This window comes from Carcharodon carcharias, chromosome 8 (assembly GCF_017639515.1).
Source record: "Carcharodon carcharias isolate sCarCar2 chromosome 8, sCarCar2.pri, whole genome shotgun sequence".
Lineage (NCBI taxonomy): Eukaryota > Metazoa > Chordata > Chondrichthyes > Lamniformes > Lamnidae > Carcharodon > Carcharodon carcharias.
This window is the reverse complement of record NC_054474.1, coordinates 125966988-125982447: the sequence shown is the minus strand read 5'-3', so window position 1 is coordinate 125982447 and position 15460 is coordinate 125966988. Positions and strand designations below refer to the sequence as shown.

Sequence of the window (15460 nt, the reverse complement as noted above, 5' to 3'; positions counted from 1 at the left end):
GGATCTGACTGAGTGTGGCATCAGAGCCCAAGCAAAACTGGAGTCAATGGAAATCAGGAGGAGAGCTGTCCACTGGTTGAAGTCATAATCTAGCACAAAGGAAGATGGTTGTGGTTGTTGGAGGTCAATCACCTCAGTCCTGGGACATTACTACTGGAGTTCCTCAGGTTAGTCTCCTAGGTCCAACCATCTTCAACTGCTTCATCAATGATCTTCCTCTATCGTAAAGTCAGAAGTGCAGATGTTCAGTACTATTCACGACGACTCAGATATTGAAACAACCTGTGTCCATATGCAGCAAGAACTGAACAACATTTAGGCTGATAAGTGGCAAGTAACATTTACCGTGCACAAGTGCCAGACAATGACCATCTCCAACAAGAGAGAATCTAACCATCACCCCATGACATTCAATGGCAATACCATCGCTGAATCCCCCACCATCAACATCCTTAGGGTTTCCGTTGACTAGGAACTGAACTGGACTAACCACAGAGATATTGTGGCTACAAGAGCAGGTCAGAGGCTAGGAATCCTGTGGTGAGTAACTCACCTCCTGACTCCCCAAAACCTGTCCACCATCTACAAGGCACAAGTCAGGAGGAATACTCTTTGAGTTACCTGGATGAGCGCAGCTCCAACAACACAAGAAGCTTGACACCATCCAGGAGAAAGGAGCATTCTTGATTGGCAACCCATCAACAAACATTCACTCCCTCCACCACTGATGAACATTGGCAACAGTGTGTATCATTACAAGATACATTGCAGGAACTCACCAAGCCTCCTTAGACAGCACTTTCCAAACCCACGGCTACTACCATCTAGAAGGACAAGGGCAGCAGACGCATGGGAACACCACCACCTGCATGTTTCCCTCCAAGCCACTCACCACCCTGACTTGGAAATATATCGCTGTTCCTTCACTGTCGCTGGGTCAAATTCCTGGAACTCCTTCCCTAAAGCACTGTGAGTGAACCTACAACAAATGGACTGCAGCGGTTGAAGGCGGCAGCTCACTACCACTTTCTCAAGGGCAATTAGGGATGGGCAATAAATGCTGGCCTGCCAGCGACGTCCACATCCCATGAATGAATTTTTTTTAAAAAAACCATTAAAAAACTCACCAAAATGAAAGGAGCATGAACAAAAACTTACTGTTCTCTTCCAGTTGACCAATCCAGGGACAGAGCAAGGCATTCTGGGCCACTGCTAACACTACACATTGACTCCAAGGAGCAACTGTTTTTCTACTGAAAGAAAAGACCACGATGAACCACAAATAACTATTTTAACATCTACAACTCCACTCGCCTCTTTTCACCAATTTTCTCCCCTTCCCTGAAGACATCAACTCATGATTGGGATAAAGGTTCACGAGCGTCAGTATCACGTGCAAGAATTGACAGTAACTGTTTGCAACTTTTCAACTGAAGGTAGAATTACAGTCAAGTCCATTCCTGCCCTTACCAAATATCCATAACCTATGCACATTTCAGTAGGAGATGTAGATGGTGATTGGAATAGAAACCAGGATTGCTTTGCCATCTCCAACTCTAACCCAGAGCAGTTAAGACTAACTGGAATTGCGATTCTTTAGAGCAGCACTGTAGAAGCCCATTGAGCCCTCGAATCTTAGCTGTTAATTTCAGCTGTGTTGCCTGAACTTCATGAAAGTGGGTGTGTAAATGTTTTGTGCAGTTGCACCCAGTAATACAATTATTGATTTGGTCTGTCCAAACTAGTATCTGACAAAAGCATTTTGAGCAATGTGACACCAGAAATAGTGGTTGTAGTGGGAGCAATTTGAAGTAAGAGTTTCACACAACATTTTTCCTATATTACACTGGTGCCAAAACATTAAACAGATCTAAAGACTACCTTTGATATTTCCATAGTCATCATGTAAATTGATCATTATACATAATTGAATTTAAACTTTGCCCTGGACACAACCAAATAATAAACTTATAATCTGTTCCTATAAAAGGGTAAACATGTGAAGACAAGAGATTGATCCCAGCTACAGTTTGTGGTGAAATCTCTTTACAAGTTAAAATATGCACTTCAAACTCTACCACCTTAAGATAATGGAGACAAGTTTTCTCATGCCCATATGATCAAAATGGTACAAAGACCATAAAATGTTTCTCCATGATTTTGGCTTCTGGCTCATCAGAACTTCAAATATTAAGTTCAATTAATGAAACCTTCTGGAGCATTTCTGGCATTATAGACATTATCATGACCAGCTGGAATAGTTATGATAACACACGGGACATTAAAATAACAAGTTCTCCACAATTCAGTTGGTACTACAAAATTATACACATATTCACATCAAACAAAGACAAAACTCAAGCATGGTTGTGACTAATGGGCACTCATTATCTGGCCAAAAAATGACCAATTCCAAAAGGTACTGCAGTGTTGCCCATGGCTGCAAAATCATATCAATGCCAGAGGAATCACCTTCTTTGGAATAGGATAAACAAAAACTCCAAAAAAATGAAGGAAATGTCAATTGGGATTAAAGAGAATGTGGGACAGGAGGAAGGTTGGATATTTACATCTTTGAAGGTGATGGTAAGATGGTCTCACAAAGGGTAGATCTTACTGGAATCTAGGAAACAAGACATCCAACAAAGTTGGTGGGATAAAGCTTGAAGATGGCAGCCTGATTAATTATGCAGTAATCCTACAATAAGTTTTGTTTACCATTGTCCTCTCTCTTAACTTTCTGCCATGATTTAACAGAACAAAAATAACTGCTCTCAGACCAGCACCTTAACCTGCTCTTGGCCACTGTTGAAAGAGCCTGCAAGACCTACCTACTCAGGCATTCTCCTCCAACTAAACATCTCCAATATGGAATGTCTAACTCCCAAAGCGATGTGACCTACAACTCAGCAGAATTGGGGAGGGGGGTGGGGGCAGTCGGTATTTAAAAGCTAATTATGCAGGACTGAATGATTGAGTATCAAAGAGCACATTAGTTACATACATTAAAGTTCACTGATTCTTTTTAATTCCAGTTTGTGGACACTTTAATTTTGCACAAGAATTTGAAGATATGACCATATTTCAAGCAGGTTTTCATTATAAATTGCCCATTTAGCCATTTCCTATTCCAAATCACTGGTAATTGCATCACTCTTATTTCCCACAATTAGGAATAGTATGTGGAGAACTGCAGACACAAACCACATCCCAACATTGATATTAGAACAGAAATTTTAAATTCAGTTAAAGCGTTATTTTAAATGCATTGTGGTGTATATTACAACATTACATGCACAGAATATAAATAATGTACGAGTGATCAGCATCTCAAAATTTCTATAAAATCATTAAGGAAATGAAGCCACATACCTCACAAGGTATCAGATTACACAGTTCCAGACTTCCCTCAGCATTTGCGATGCCAAGTACAGGATGCCCTGCCACTGGTACATGACACCTGTAAATTAGCTTTAGATTATACTCCAAATATCAAAGTGCACATTTCACCAGAGAGAAAACCAGTCATTAAAAGTTAAGGTTAACCTAAATTCCAGACACTTAAGAATCATGCTTCCTCAAATGATAGGTACATACCTCAGTATAAAATGTGCAGATCACAAAAATCCCAGATAAGGTCTGCAATTTGTGCTGAGTTATCTACCAGCTGAACAGCAGGAGGAATACTACAACTAACCAGCATCATTGGTTAGAAGTAGAGTGTTCCTCATCTGGCCAGAGTTCCTGTCCTGATGCTACAAAGCGTTACAAATTTCAAGTCTGAACAAGACAATCCTTTGTCTTGATCTTTCTTGTAAGCCGATCCTTACCATCGGATTGGGAAGACCAAAACCAGTGTGTTTGGTCCATACTCCAAATTCCATTCCCCTGCTACCAATTCCAATCTTTACCCTGGCAACTGTCCGAGACTGAATCAGGCTGTTTGCAACCTTGGTGTCATACTTGATTCACAGATGAACTTCCAATTTCAATTCCAATCACACCATCACTAAGACCCCTATTTCCACATTCATAACATCGTCTCACTTTGCCTCTGCTTAAACTTATCTGCTGCTGAAACCCTCATTCATGCTTTTGTTACCTCTGGGCTTGACTATTGAAATACATTCCTGGCTAGCCTCCCACATTCAACCCTCAACGAACTTAAAGTCATCCAAAACTCTGCTGCTCATGTCCTTACTTGTACCATGTCCAGTTTGCCCGGTGCTCACTGACCTACATTGGCACACAGTCAAGCAACACCTCAATTTTGAAATTCTCATCCCTGTTTTCAAATCCCTCCATAGCATCATTTCTCTCTCCCTCTGTAAGCTCCCCAGCCCCACAATCCTGAGATATCCACATTCATAATTTTGACCTCAGAGGGTCCCCAATTTTTATTGCTCCACTATTGTTGACCGTGTCTTCAGCTGCTCAGACACCAAGTACTGAAATTCCCTCCCTCCCTAAAATTCTCTGCATCTCCACCTCTCCCTCTTCCTTTACGATGTTCCTTAAAACCACCTCTTTGATCAAGCTTTTGCCCATCTGCCCCAATATCTCCTTGTGTGGTTGCCCATCTGCCCCAATATCTCCTTGTGTGGTTGCCCATCTGCCCCAATACCTCCTTGTGCGGTCAGTGTCTAATTTAGCTTTAAAGCACACCTGTGAAGCACCTTGGGACATTTATGTTAAAGATATTATAAATATAAATTGTTGTCCTAGTTTATCTTTACTGCCCAAAATCTAGTCATACAATTGCACAGTCCAGAGATCATAACAATAAAAGCCACTTGTTAGGTGAACTGGATATTACAATATCACATGTTTCCAATATTTATTTCTCTGATTTTGCAAGTAATATGAGAAAATTACATTAAAAAATAATAAATTGATTTAACTGTTCATTCGCTTAATTACAGGTTAACACAGTGAATTTTAACCTGGTTTGTACTCATAACACAGAAGTAAATAAGTACACTACACTGCTGTTAGGAAGGCTAAGTACACTTCTCTTACCAATAATTTCTGTGAGATTAATCAACATTAAGCTTTCAGAAAGAATCCTCCATCCTGGCTCTCTCAGACTATCTCTCTAACCTTACTTGGACTGAAGAGAGGACCAAAGCTTCGATCGCTGACTCTTTCAGGCTTGTGTGTCCACAAGCTTGCTTGTCCAGCTGAGCTGCCAGTCAAATCAACTAACACCTGTTTAAGTTTGAACTTCCCTGTTAGTTAGTATCCTTCCCCTCCACCTAAATAAAACATTCAACAAACAACAACCAATTTCCTCTGAGGAATGTGTTAGAAAATTTCATTGCCTCAAACTATTGTGTCAAGTAAAAAAAAAAGCACATGTTGTGTTTCAAAACGTTGCAAGTACTGATCCTCATTCCCAATAGTTGTACTGTTGGAAGTGCCGAGTTTTGGATGAGACATTAAACTGAGGCCCCATCTACCTGCTTGAGTGAATGTGAAAGATTCCATGGCGCTACTTTAAAGAAGAGCAGGGAAGCTATGCCCCATGCCCTGGCCAATATTTAATCCCTCAACCAACATCACAAAAACAGAATATCTGATATTTTATCACATTGCTGTTTGTGGGAATTTGCTATCTGCACATTGGCTGCTGCATTTCCTACAGTACAACAGTGACTACACTTCAAAAATTACTTTGGCTGTAACGCAAATTGATACATCTGGTGGTCGTGAAAAGTACTGCATAAATGCAAGTCTTTCCTTTCTCCTTTGATGAATTTCCCTACTATGTGCCAGTAAAAACTAGCAGTCTCCTCCCATTCGTCTCAACACCTCCAAAATGCATCGACTGATTCTGGGCAACTCTTAATGTGCTATAAACCAATTTGTATCTTATCCAAATCCCCCTTGTTCAGAGCCTGGGCAGTAAGAGCAAACTATTTGGCCATGGTGGGGTGTCTCATTGTTGAGCACCCAGTCCTGTTGTAATCATTCACCCACACACCTTCCTTCCAATATGTCACTACGACATTGAGATTTTTTATCATTTAACCTAGAGCAATAGACCGTGCTCCATGTGACACTGCCACTCAATCTCTTTAATGCTTACCATTTGAGATCTAATATTGCAGGCATTTCAATCCGCTGTACTTCTGTTAATGGAGAATAAAGCTGATCCTGATTGAAACAGTAGAGGTAAAGACGCCCCTGTCTTAAATGGGGCTCATTGCTTTCAGAGTCTCCTGCACCCTGAAATGTCAAAAGTTACAAGCAAATTAGCTAAAAATCCCAATGAGTCAAATATACGACTGTTAAACAATTCTTAATTCAAGACAGCTCCCTGATATAAAACTGTGGTTTTGAGGGAGGTATATTAACTATGAAAGAAATCACAGCTGAGCCCAATCCTACCCTCAACAATCATGGGCAGGATTTTTCACTGAGAGGGCAGTTGCACACCCAACCTGCTCAAGCGTCAAATGATGTGCGACATCGTCGGGTGAGCATGCCGACATCATCGCGCGTTTGTGCGATATTTCAGTTGGCAGGCACACGCGGGAGTCGGCAGCACGCCCACCGACAATTAAAAGGCCTATTAAGGCCATTAAAAATGTAATTGAAATAAATTTTTCACTGCTCGTCCAACCTTACAATTGGTGGGCAGGCGAAAAGGCCACGTAGCCTTTGCATTTTGTATGAAACCTCATCCACAGGCAGGATGAGGTTTCCAACAGCAATTAAAAATAAAATAAAAACTTTAATTTTTCATTAATAACATGTCTCTGCTCAGGGACATGTTTTCGAACATTTTATAAATCTTTATTTTTATTTTTCACAACTTATCATCTCCCTGAGGCAGCTCTGTGCCTGATGGAGCTTTTCCAGTGCACACTCACACAGGCAGCGCTGCGTGCTGCCGTGTGCGTTTCACACTGGGTGGGCCTTAATTAGCCTGGCAGTGTGAAATCACAGTCCGGCTCCAATCGCAGGCGGCAGTCAGCTTTCCAACCACTCCCACCAAGCCTGCACAATGAGAGTAAAATCCTAGCCCATCTCTATAAACACAATGTAACAGGTCAGCGGGCAGCAATTAGGATCGTTGAAATCAAGCCATTTTATTATTCTCCACAGCTCAGGAATTGTCAGGACAACTGTGGTATTCCTACTGCTGAGACCAGCACAGGTCTGAATTAAAATGAAAACCTTCCTAATCAATATGGATCAGTTCTATTAGGGTAATTCCTGCTTAGGTTCATTAGAAACTAGAGTTGCACTCACGTCTCAAAGTTAGGTCAGACTTCAAGTGAAAGCTGAAGAAGAACCTACTCTGCGTCAACTGTGTACCCTTCCGATGAACACCACTGTACCTGCTCCTTGGGATCCTTTAGTTGGTAAGTACCGCAGGTGAGTACATGATGCCATGTGTCAATGGGGCACCACTCTACAGCATCTGCGCTATACTCTGTATCCACCACCTGCAGGGTTTGAGCCATGCATCGAGCCTCCATGTCAGTCATTCACTCATTCCAAGACCTAGTGTGATCATTGAGAAGAACTGCAGCAAATGAAAGATGAAAGTTGACATTTAACTTCCAATCTAGACATGTAAAATCCTCTAATACAAAAAGACATTTTAATTGTTTAGCAAGGCAGTATTCCCAAATGTGAATGGCAAGTGATAAAAAGGCAGTATTATAATGCTATTACATGTTTTAGAAACCACTAATTTTGATATATTACACAAAGTACAGCACAGAAACAGGCCATTCAGCTTAACTGGTCCATGCTCCAAATGAGCCTCCTTCTCCATCCTTCTTCACCTGACCCCAATCAGCATAACCTTCTGTTCCTTTCTCCCTAATATAGCTTATATCCATATATCTAAGCTTTACTGCTTAGACAACATGCAGTCCAATCTGAAGTTCATGGGTTTGAATGTTTGCAAATGGCTGTCTTAATGCTGTTGGCATTTATCCAACAAATAATGTAATGTTTGCAAGCTTAAAATGTTATACATGGCCCCCTTCACCACCCCACAAAGATCCATGTTATGCATCAAGCAGCCACAAAGAACAAAAACTTGGGAACTCCTGACATGGCGGACTGAGTTATGCGCACGAGTTTTCTCAAATGCATTACCATAAAAATTTAATCTTAAATAAGCAAATTCAAATTAGACATAATATTTCACCTGTGACTTTTGTGCTGTAAATTAGCACTGAAAAGAAACCTTCCCATTTCAGCATCAAGAGTTCTGGCCAGGTAAAGCACTGTTCAGTAAAGCTCCCACTGCTTCAACAAGATGCTTTTTCCCCAATTCAAAATACCACCTGCTGTACCAACATTGATATTTGATTCCCAGAATTTTACACTAATTTGCATTGAAGCTATTAAAAGACTGGGCTGGAGTAGTCACTAGGTTTTACTGTTCATTTCCGGCACAATTCACCTGAAACCCACCAAACCATCATTAAAAGATTACAGAAGTTCAAACTTAAATTACATCTAGTGCAAATAAAGTTGCCATTCCCTTTTGAGTATTTTAAAAACCATTGTATTGGAAGCCAGACTTCCACAAAACTAGTCATGTTCCCAGTTCAAATTAATAAGTGTGGTGAGTTTCTACTAATTGTACCCATTTGCAGGACTTCGCAGAGACTCTTAAAATTGAGGGACACTAACTATCCATCTTTCTAAAAGCCTCTAAATATTAAAAATATTTAATTTACTAGACTTTAGACTGACTACTGTACACCAATGAAAATAAATGGTTCTGTATTTTAAATTCAATTATTTAAGATAGAATAGACTTGCATTTCTCTAGTACATTGCATGACTTCAGGATATCCCAAAGCGTTTGACAGCCAATTAAGTACTTTTTGAAGTGTAGTCATTGTAATGTAGGAAAACCAGGTTACTAAAATAAATGCTTAAAGATGTTTGTGAGGAATCTATTTTCAGTTATATTAATAACTTTGAACTTAAATATTGTCAAAGGATATTTTTAAATGCAAAAAAAATTGTGTTTTAAAATACTGCCCGATTGTTCTGGTTCATGGAAGATTTTACATTTGACAATCTGCAAATGAATGGAACGGAAGCTTGAACTAAAAAAAACTCAATCACTTCTGAAAAGTACAGTAATGCAATTTTGAGCATAATTTGCATCCAAAGCAGAAACTCTACCCCATTGTATTTAGGGTCCTCACTTCCATTCCCAATAATCTGAGTACAGATTATTTACTCAAACATCTTCCACAGAAATAATAAACACAAATTATAGAAAACCACTACTTTGTGCATGATGTTAAAATAGTAAAACACTTTCATTTATAGGTCAACTGATTACAACTCCTCAAAGGAATGAGAAACGTTAACTTTATAGTAGGACTTTTAGATAGAACGTGTTTATGCTCAAGGGTATAAAAGCCTGAAGAGTCATACGGACTTAGCACTTTAACTCCGTTTCTCTCTCCACAGATGCTGCCAGACCTGCTGAGTTTTTCCAGTATTTTCTGTTTTTAGTATAGTGTAAATAAAAAGTGTATTTGATTTGCAAGTCCAATCTACCCACAGAAAAATATCAAGCTGACTCTGACGCCCAAACTTGCTGGTTTATGAGACCTGTGTTCTCAGCACCTTGTTTTACGCTCGTGAAACATGGACAACTTGCAGCTGCCAAGAAAGAAAGCTCAACAATTTTCATCTTCGTTGTTTGTGGCACATTCTTGGAAGGACAAATTCACAGGTGCAAAGTACTCTCACAGACAGATCTGCCAAGTACACTAGCACTCTTCAAGCAGAAGTGACAACTCTGGCTCAGGTATATTCACAGGGTGAATGACAGACAATTCCCAAGGATTTAAGCAGGAGCTAAACAACTAGCAGGGTGTCCCAAAACTCCAGTTCAAGGATGGTTGCAAGAATGACGTGAAGACCCTATGTATTGATTTTCAGATCTGGGAGGCACTAGCCAATGAGAGAGAAATGGCAACATCACTTGTAGACTAGCGTGCGCCACCATGACGATCAGTGACTACAGCCATTTGACAACAAGCACCAACACCGAAAACAACACTGGAAAATTTCATACGTGGCACCTGCAGCAGAACCTGCCTTTCACCGACCAGTTCTTCAGCCATCAGCAAAAGTGCAATATATGAAGCTAACCCACCCCAACAAATTTGCTGCACATCCATCATCTTACTTAAATAGAAGGCAGCTGACAACAATAAAGTATATTTAGCTCTTCCCTGTCTCATCTCCAGCTTTCAACCTCACTGTGTTACAAACTCTTTCTATTTTATGAATTCTATGATAATAACTGTTCTTCTGAATTCCTTTCTCGTGTTCCTCCCAAACTCCAAATACACTCACCTATGTGCTTTTCTTCCTCCTCTGAAGTCACTTCTCTTCACAACATCTCCTACTTTAACTAATCTTTTCCAGTACCTTAAAACCATGGAGCTCTTTACCTCCTTCAGTTTTCCCTTACTCCTACAATCTAAACATCTTTAAAGACCAAGTATGATGTCACCTTGCCATTGTTTCATGACAAGTTTCCCTTGAAGGAAAAAACATTACAGGGCTATGGAGAAAAATCAGAGGAGTGGGATTAATTGGATAGCCTTAACAAAAAACCAGCATAGGCAATGGGTCAAATCTGCTCTTTGTTTGCTGTATGATACTATGTCCTGCAATATGGGTTTGACTCTTCAGGTTCTCAGTAAAAATAAATGAAAAATATTGCTAGACATTTTAAGCCAAACAAATACTGAAATCAGAGGAAGGGAGATCAGGATACTTGACATTTTCTTCTAACATACTGAATATTTAACAAAACACTACTTTAAAAGTAAAAATATAGAATGACTATGAGGAAAGGGCAAGAGAATGCAAATAAGTGAACAGGTTTTTCACAGAGCAGTTCTGGCATGACGGGCCAAACATCCTGCTCCTGCACTGTATGATTCTATTGGATCAGTTTGTGGGCAGACAAATAGCAAATTAAACTTAATACAAATATTTAACTACATACCAGAGCATTTCAAACTACCTTCAGCTGTCCAAATGTGATAAGGCGCTATATAAAAAGTTCTCTCATTATATGTAAAACCTTCCATACTGATCGAAAAGCTGAGCACAAATACACAGTAAATAAAATGTAATTAGTAGAAGGAAACTTAGAAGTGGGTCAGAGTTGGAGCTAGAACAGTAGATCACAAGCCTCCAGAGGTTCTGGTAATGCTATTCAATGCTCAGAGCACTGGGTGTTCATTCCTGATAACAACGGGAGACAGAGGATGATGACAGAAGGCTGCTTTAGTGACTGGAAGCCAGTGTCCAGTGGCGTACCACAGGGATCTGTGCTGGGTCCCCTATTATTCGTCATTTATATAAACAACATAGATGACTATATGGGGGGTAGGATTAGTAAGTTTGCGGATGACACAGATTGGCCAAGTAGTTAACAGTGAGGTTGAGTGTCATGGGCTACAGGAAGATATAGACGGGATGGTCAAATGGGCAGATAAGTGGCAGATGGAATTTAACCCTGAAAAGTGTGAGGTGATACACTTAGGAAGGAGTAATTTGACAAGGAAGTATTCAATGAACAGCATGACACTAGGAAGTTCTGAGGAACAAAGAGACCTTGGCATGTGTGTCCATAGATCTCTGAAGGCGGAGGGGCATGTTAGTGGGGTGGTGAAAAAGGCATATGGGACACGTGCCTTTATCAATCGAGGCATAGATTACACAAGGAAGGAGGTCATGCTGGAGTTGTATGGAACCTTGGTGAGGCCACAGCTGGAGTGCTGTGTGCAGTTCTGGTCGCCACATTATAGGAAGGAGGGGGTGCAGAGGAGATTCACCAGGATGTTGCCTGGGATGAAACATTTAAGTTATGAAGAGAGGCTGGATAAACTTGGGTTGTTTTCGCTGGAGCAGAGAAGACTGAAGGGCGACCTGATCGAGGTGTACAAGATTATGAGGGGCATGGACAGGGTGGATAGGGAGCAGCTGTTCCCCTTAGTTGAAGGGTCAGTCACAAGGGGACATAAGTTCAAGGTGAGGGACAGGAAGTTTAGAGGGGGGGATGTGAGGAAAAGCTTTTTTAGCCAGAGGGTGGTGACGGTCTGGAATGTGCTACCTGGGAGGGTGGTGGAGACTGGTTGCCTCACATCCTTTGCAAAATACCTAGGTGAGCACTTGGCACATCATAACATTCAAGGCTATGGGCCAAGTGCTGGTAAATGGGATTAGGTAGGTAGGTCAGGTGTTTCTCACATGTCGATGCAGACTCGATGGGCCGAAGGGCCTCTTCTGCACTGTGAGATTCTGTGATAACCATGCCACAAAGTGTAGAAAAATGGATTAACAACTAGCTAGAAGTGAGCACAGAGAGTAGGAGTTAAGGGCAATTTCTCAATGGTTGAAACTGGTTAGCAGTTCACATGGGAGTTCTATTCTGGTACTGTTTCTGTTCATTGTGTCTAGCAATGATTCAAATAAATGGCTAGAAGGAGTGTTCTCCAAATTTGCAGATGATACTAAAATAGGTAGTATTGTAAATAAATCAAAGGGCCAAAAGGAGTTGTATGAGTATGCAGCTATTGATAATAGTGGACTAGGCTCATTTGGGTGACAAATGAGCCACCCAAAATCAGGGGACATAGATATAAGATTAGTGTAAGAGATTTAGGACAGTGAGAGAAACATTTTTACACAGACATCTACAGGGCTATGCAATACTCACAACCCTGTTTAATAATGATTGAAGCAGTGCTCATATCAACATTTAAGATAGTTTTGATAGAACAGGGAGCTAAAAAGGGATATGGGAATAAAGCAGGTTGTTGGGGTTAAGATTTGTGTATGTGTGGAAAATAAAAGCAACATAGGCAATTATAATGGGAACAGTCTATGTAGAGTTGTGAATGACAGTACTAAACTTTCATGGTACATGGGAAATGATTCAAGTCAAATCCCATATTTATTTTTTCCAATTTTGAATCTCAGACATACCATCATAATGATTAACTGAGCATGAAAAATAGGATATTACGTGCTATGTTAAATTAGAGGAATATTTCTTAAATGCTTGATCACAGTGTATCAACCATAACATCAAACTGTCATACGTATCTCCATTTAACCAGCTCAGTATTTGAATTGCTTAGCTTTTTATGTAGCTGTTTTTACAAAAATGCAACCTAAGCACTCCAAACTGTAGAGGATGTGTGATAGGGTGAAAGATAACTAATGAAGAAACTTGCTGTGGAGACACAAACTGTTGAAGCTAATCGCACCCTTCCACCCCCCACCCCTAGGGCCCTACATATCAACCAACATTATGTGTAACTTGTCCTCTGGGTTACTGACATTAATGAAGTAGAGGTTCTACATAAAATCAAGCACTCAACAAAAAAATTCCTAAGGACATAAAGAACTCTTAAATAGCAATGAAGATTGGTATAACAGCTAGTCACAAGACGGAATGGAATCTTTCACAATGAGCACAGTGGCCATGTGTGATAAACAGCATAACCATGTTCAACACATAGATGAGTTCTGAAGGCATTAGGAAATAGAGATAGGAATTTAAGAGTGTTAGGAATGAGTTTTAGCTTTAATCTTTAGGTTTGGTTTGTATTTGTGTGTGTGAGATAAGAAAGGTCAAATTGAGTTTTAGTTTCACTTTAAAAGGCGCTTGCATTTCTAATAAGAGTTTTATGACTGTGGCAGCTAAGTTAAACATACAATGGTAAAAAAAATTGGACCCCTGTTGCCAGGCAACAGCCTAGAGAGGCAAGTTCCTCCCACAGACACACAAAAAAAATTAAAGAAACAGCAGTTTTGAGTTCAGTTTAAAGCCAGGGATCCAGAGAGACTTGACACTGGGAGAGAGAACTGCAGTGACAGGTTTCCAAAAAGAACCAAAACGTCCCAAGACCAAAAGAGTGAGACAGAAACAGGGGAAATTCCCAAGCAGACCTTCTAATCAAAGGAAGGACAGGGACCTGGAAAAGGTCCTGTTAAGTGAAGTTAAGGATGAGGGCAGAAAGAAAGACTCCAACCTTCAGATTTAAAGAGACAAAAGCTAGAGAAAGCAGATTTAAAGCTAGAACAGCTTGCAAGAGGCAAGGTGGCCCAAAGAGACAGCTGAAGGTCTGTAACTCTTTACTGTGGACATGTGAAACAGTGGTGTACTGTTGACAGTTGAGTCGGTGAGAAAGAGTGGGTGGAAGAAAGCTTAAATGCATGTCGTGACCCAGGGGAGGGGAACATCGGAGGGAGAGTTCGAAAACCTGGAGATGAACCCTTGCGGAAGGTATCTGGGGGAAGCATCAGTTTGGTAAAAGATTCCAAAGAGTCCATCCAGTGTGGAGATTGGAAACCCTTGTGTGAAAGATGGACTTGAACGAGACTGGTTGGCTCACAGTGTGACAAGTATCTGGGGGGGGGGGCGGGGTGGTTGATGAGAGATCCATAGCATCTCGTTGAGGTGGCATCTGTCACTTAGTTTCAGAGTGTGGTCCATCTGACCACAGGTAGCCAATTGGTTTACATGGACTGCATACTTACTGTGAACATTAGAGTATAAGATGGCTTTTGTAAATTGTGCTATCCTTACAAATCTGTATATATCTGTAGAGGTATAGTTGTAGGTGAAGCAGTATTGTAATATAGTTCATCTTTTCTTGTTGAATACATGTTTTATTATTTTGTTAAAAGTTAATTAGCTGACTCCTGTGACTCTTTCCAGTAGCTACTCTCCACGTATCTAAGCAAACAAATAAAAGTTAAAATCTATCAAGCTGGGTTCCACCCTGGGATCAGGCTAGTCCAGTGTTAACCTCAGCTGGAGATCATAACAATGGGGATGTGGTACTAAGGTACTATCAAATAAAGAATTACCTGCTAAGCCCAACACCCATTTCTCTTGTGAAATTAACAAAAATATAAGTACAAGGAGATAGCCATGCATAGACGAATGCTGTAGAGTTTGTATCTACCTTTCACACTGTTGCAACATGGGTGCCCAGAGGAATGGGGGAAGTTTGACTACATTGTTTTCAAAGGAGAGGTGAAATGTGTCACCTAGCCAAGAGAAGTTTAGAAACAATATGTTTATTTTTCCCAAAGATTACAAGTAAAACTTAGTACTAGGAGGGATTTTTATGATCAGGAAGGCAAAATCCAAAGACATAGTGAAACAATGGGAATTTACATTCAACGGGGAAAATATGTATAAAGGGCCAAAGGCTATAAGGTGTTACTCACAATAAGAGGTTGTGGTGGCAGAATTAATCCAGGCAAGTCTCTTGGTTTATTTCCAGGACAACTCCTCAGTGCCACTAACTTCCAGTAGCTTCCACAAAAACTATTCCAGCTGTACCTTTTTATCCTATTTAGTTGGGATAATTAATGCCCATCACCAAGATTTTGGTTTTAACAAGATGATTGCCATATTAACATA

The 15460-nt window shown here is 40.4% G+C and overlaps 1 protein-coding gene across 8 annotated transcripts in view; it reads right to left on the bottom strand.

The window, feature by feature from the left end:
* Window positions 1–15460, bottom strand: part of dph7 (diphthamide biosynthesis 7) — a 45686-nt gene that overhangs the window by 18178 nt on the left and 12048 nt on the right. For 3 of the 8 annotated variants that reach the window (XM_041193036.1, XM_041193033.1, XM_041193031.1), the window contains exons 2-5: window positions 7347–7534; window positions 6089–6228; window positions 3373–3460; window positions 1159–1250 (exon numbers count right to left, since the gene is read on the bottom strand). In XM_041193036.1, coding sequence (XP_041048970.1) covers window positions 1159–1250; window positions 3373–3460; window positions 6089–6228; window positions 7347–7496 — 470 coding nt within the window. In that variant the 5' untranslated portion in view covers window positions 7497–7534. Of the gene's footprint in view, window positions 1–1158; window positions 1251–3372; window positions 3461–6088; window positions 6229–7257; window positions 7535–11017; window positions 11177–15264; window positions 15282–15460 lie in introns of those variants that run through there. The other 5 variants (XM_041193035.1, XM_041193032.1, XM_041193034.1 and 2 more) reach the window with 5 other exon arrangements.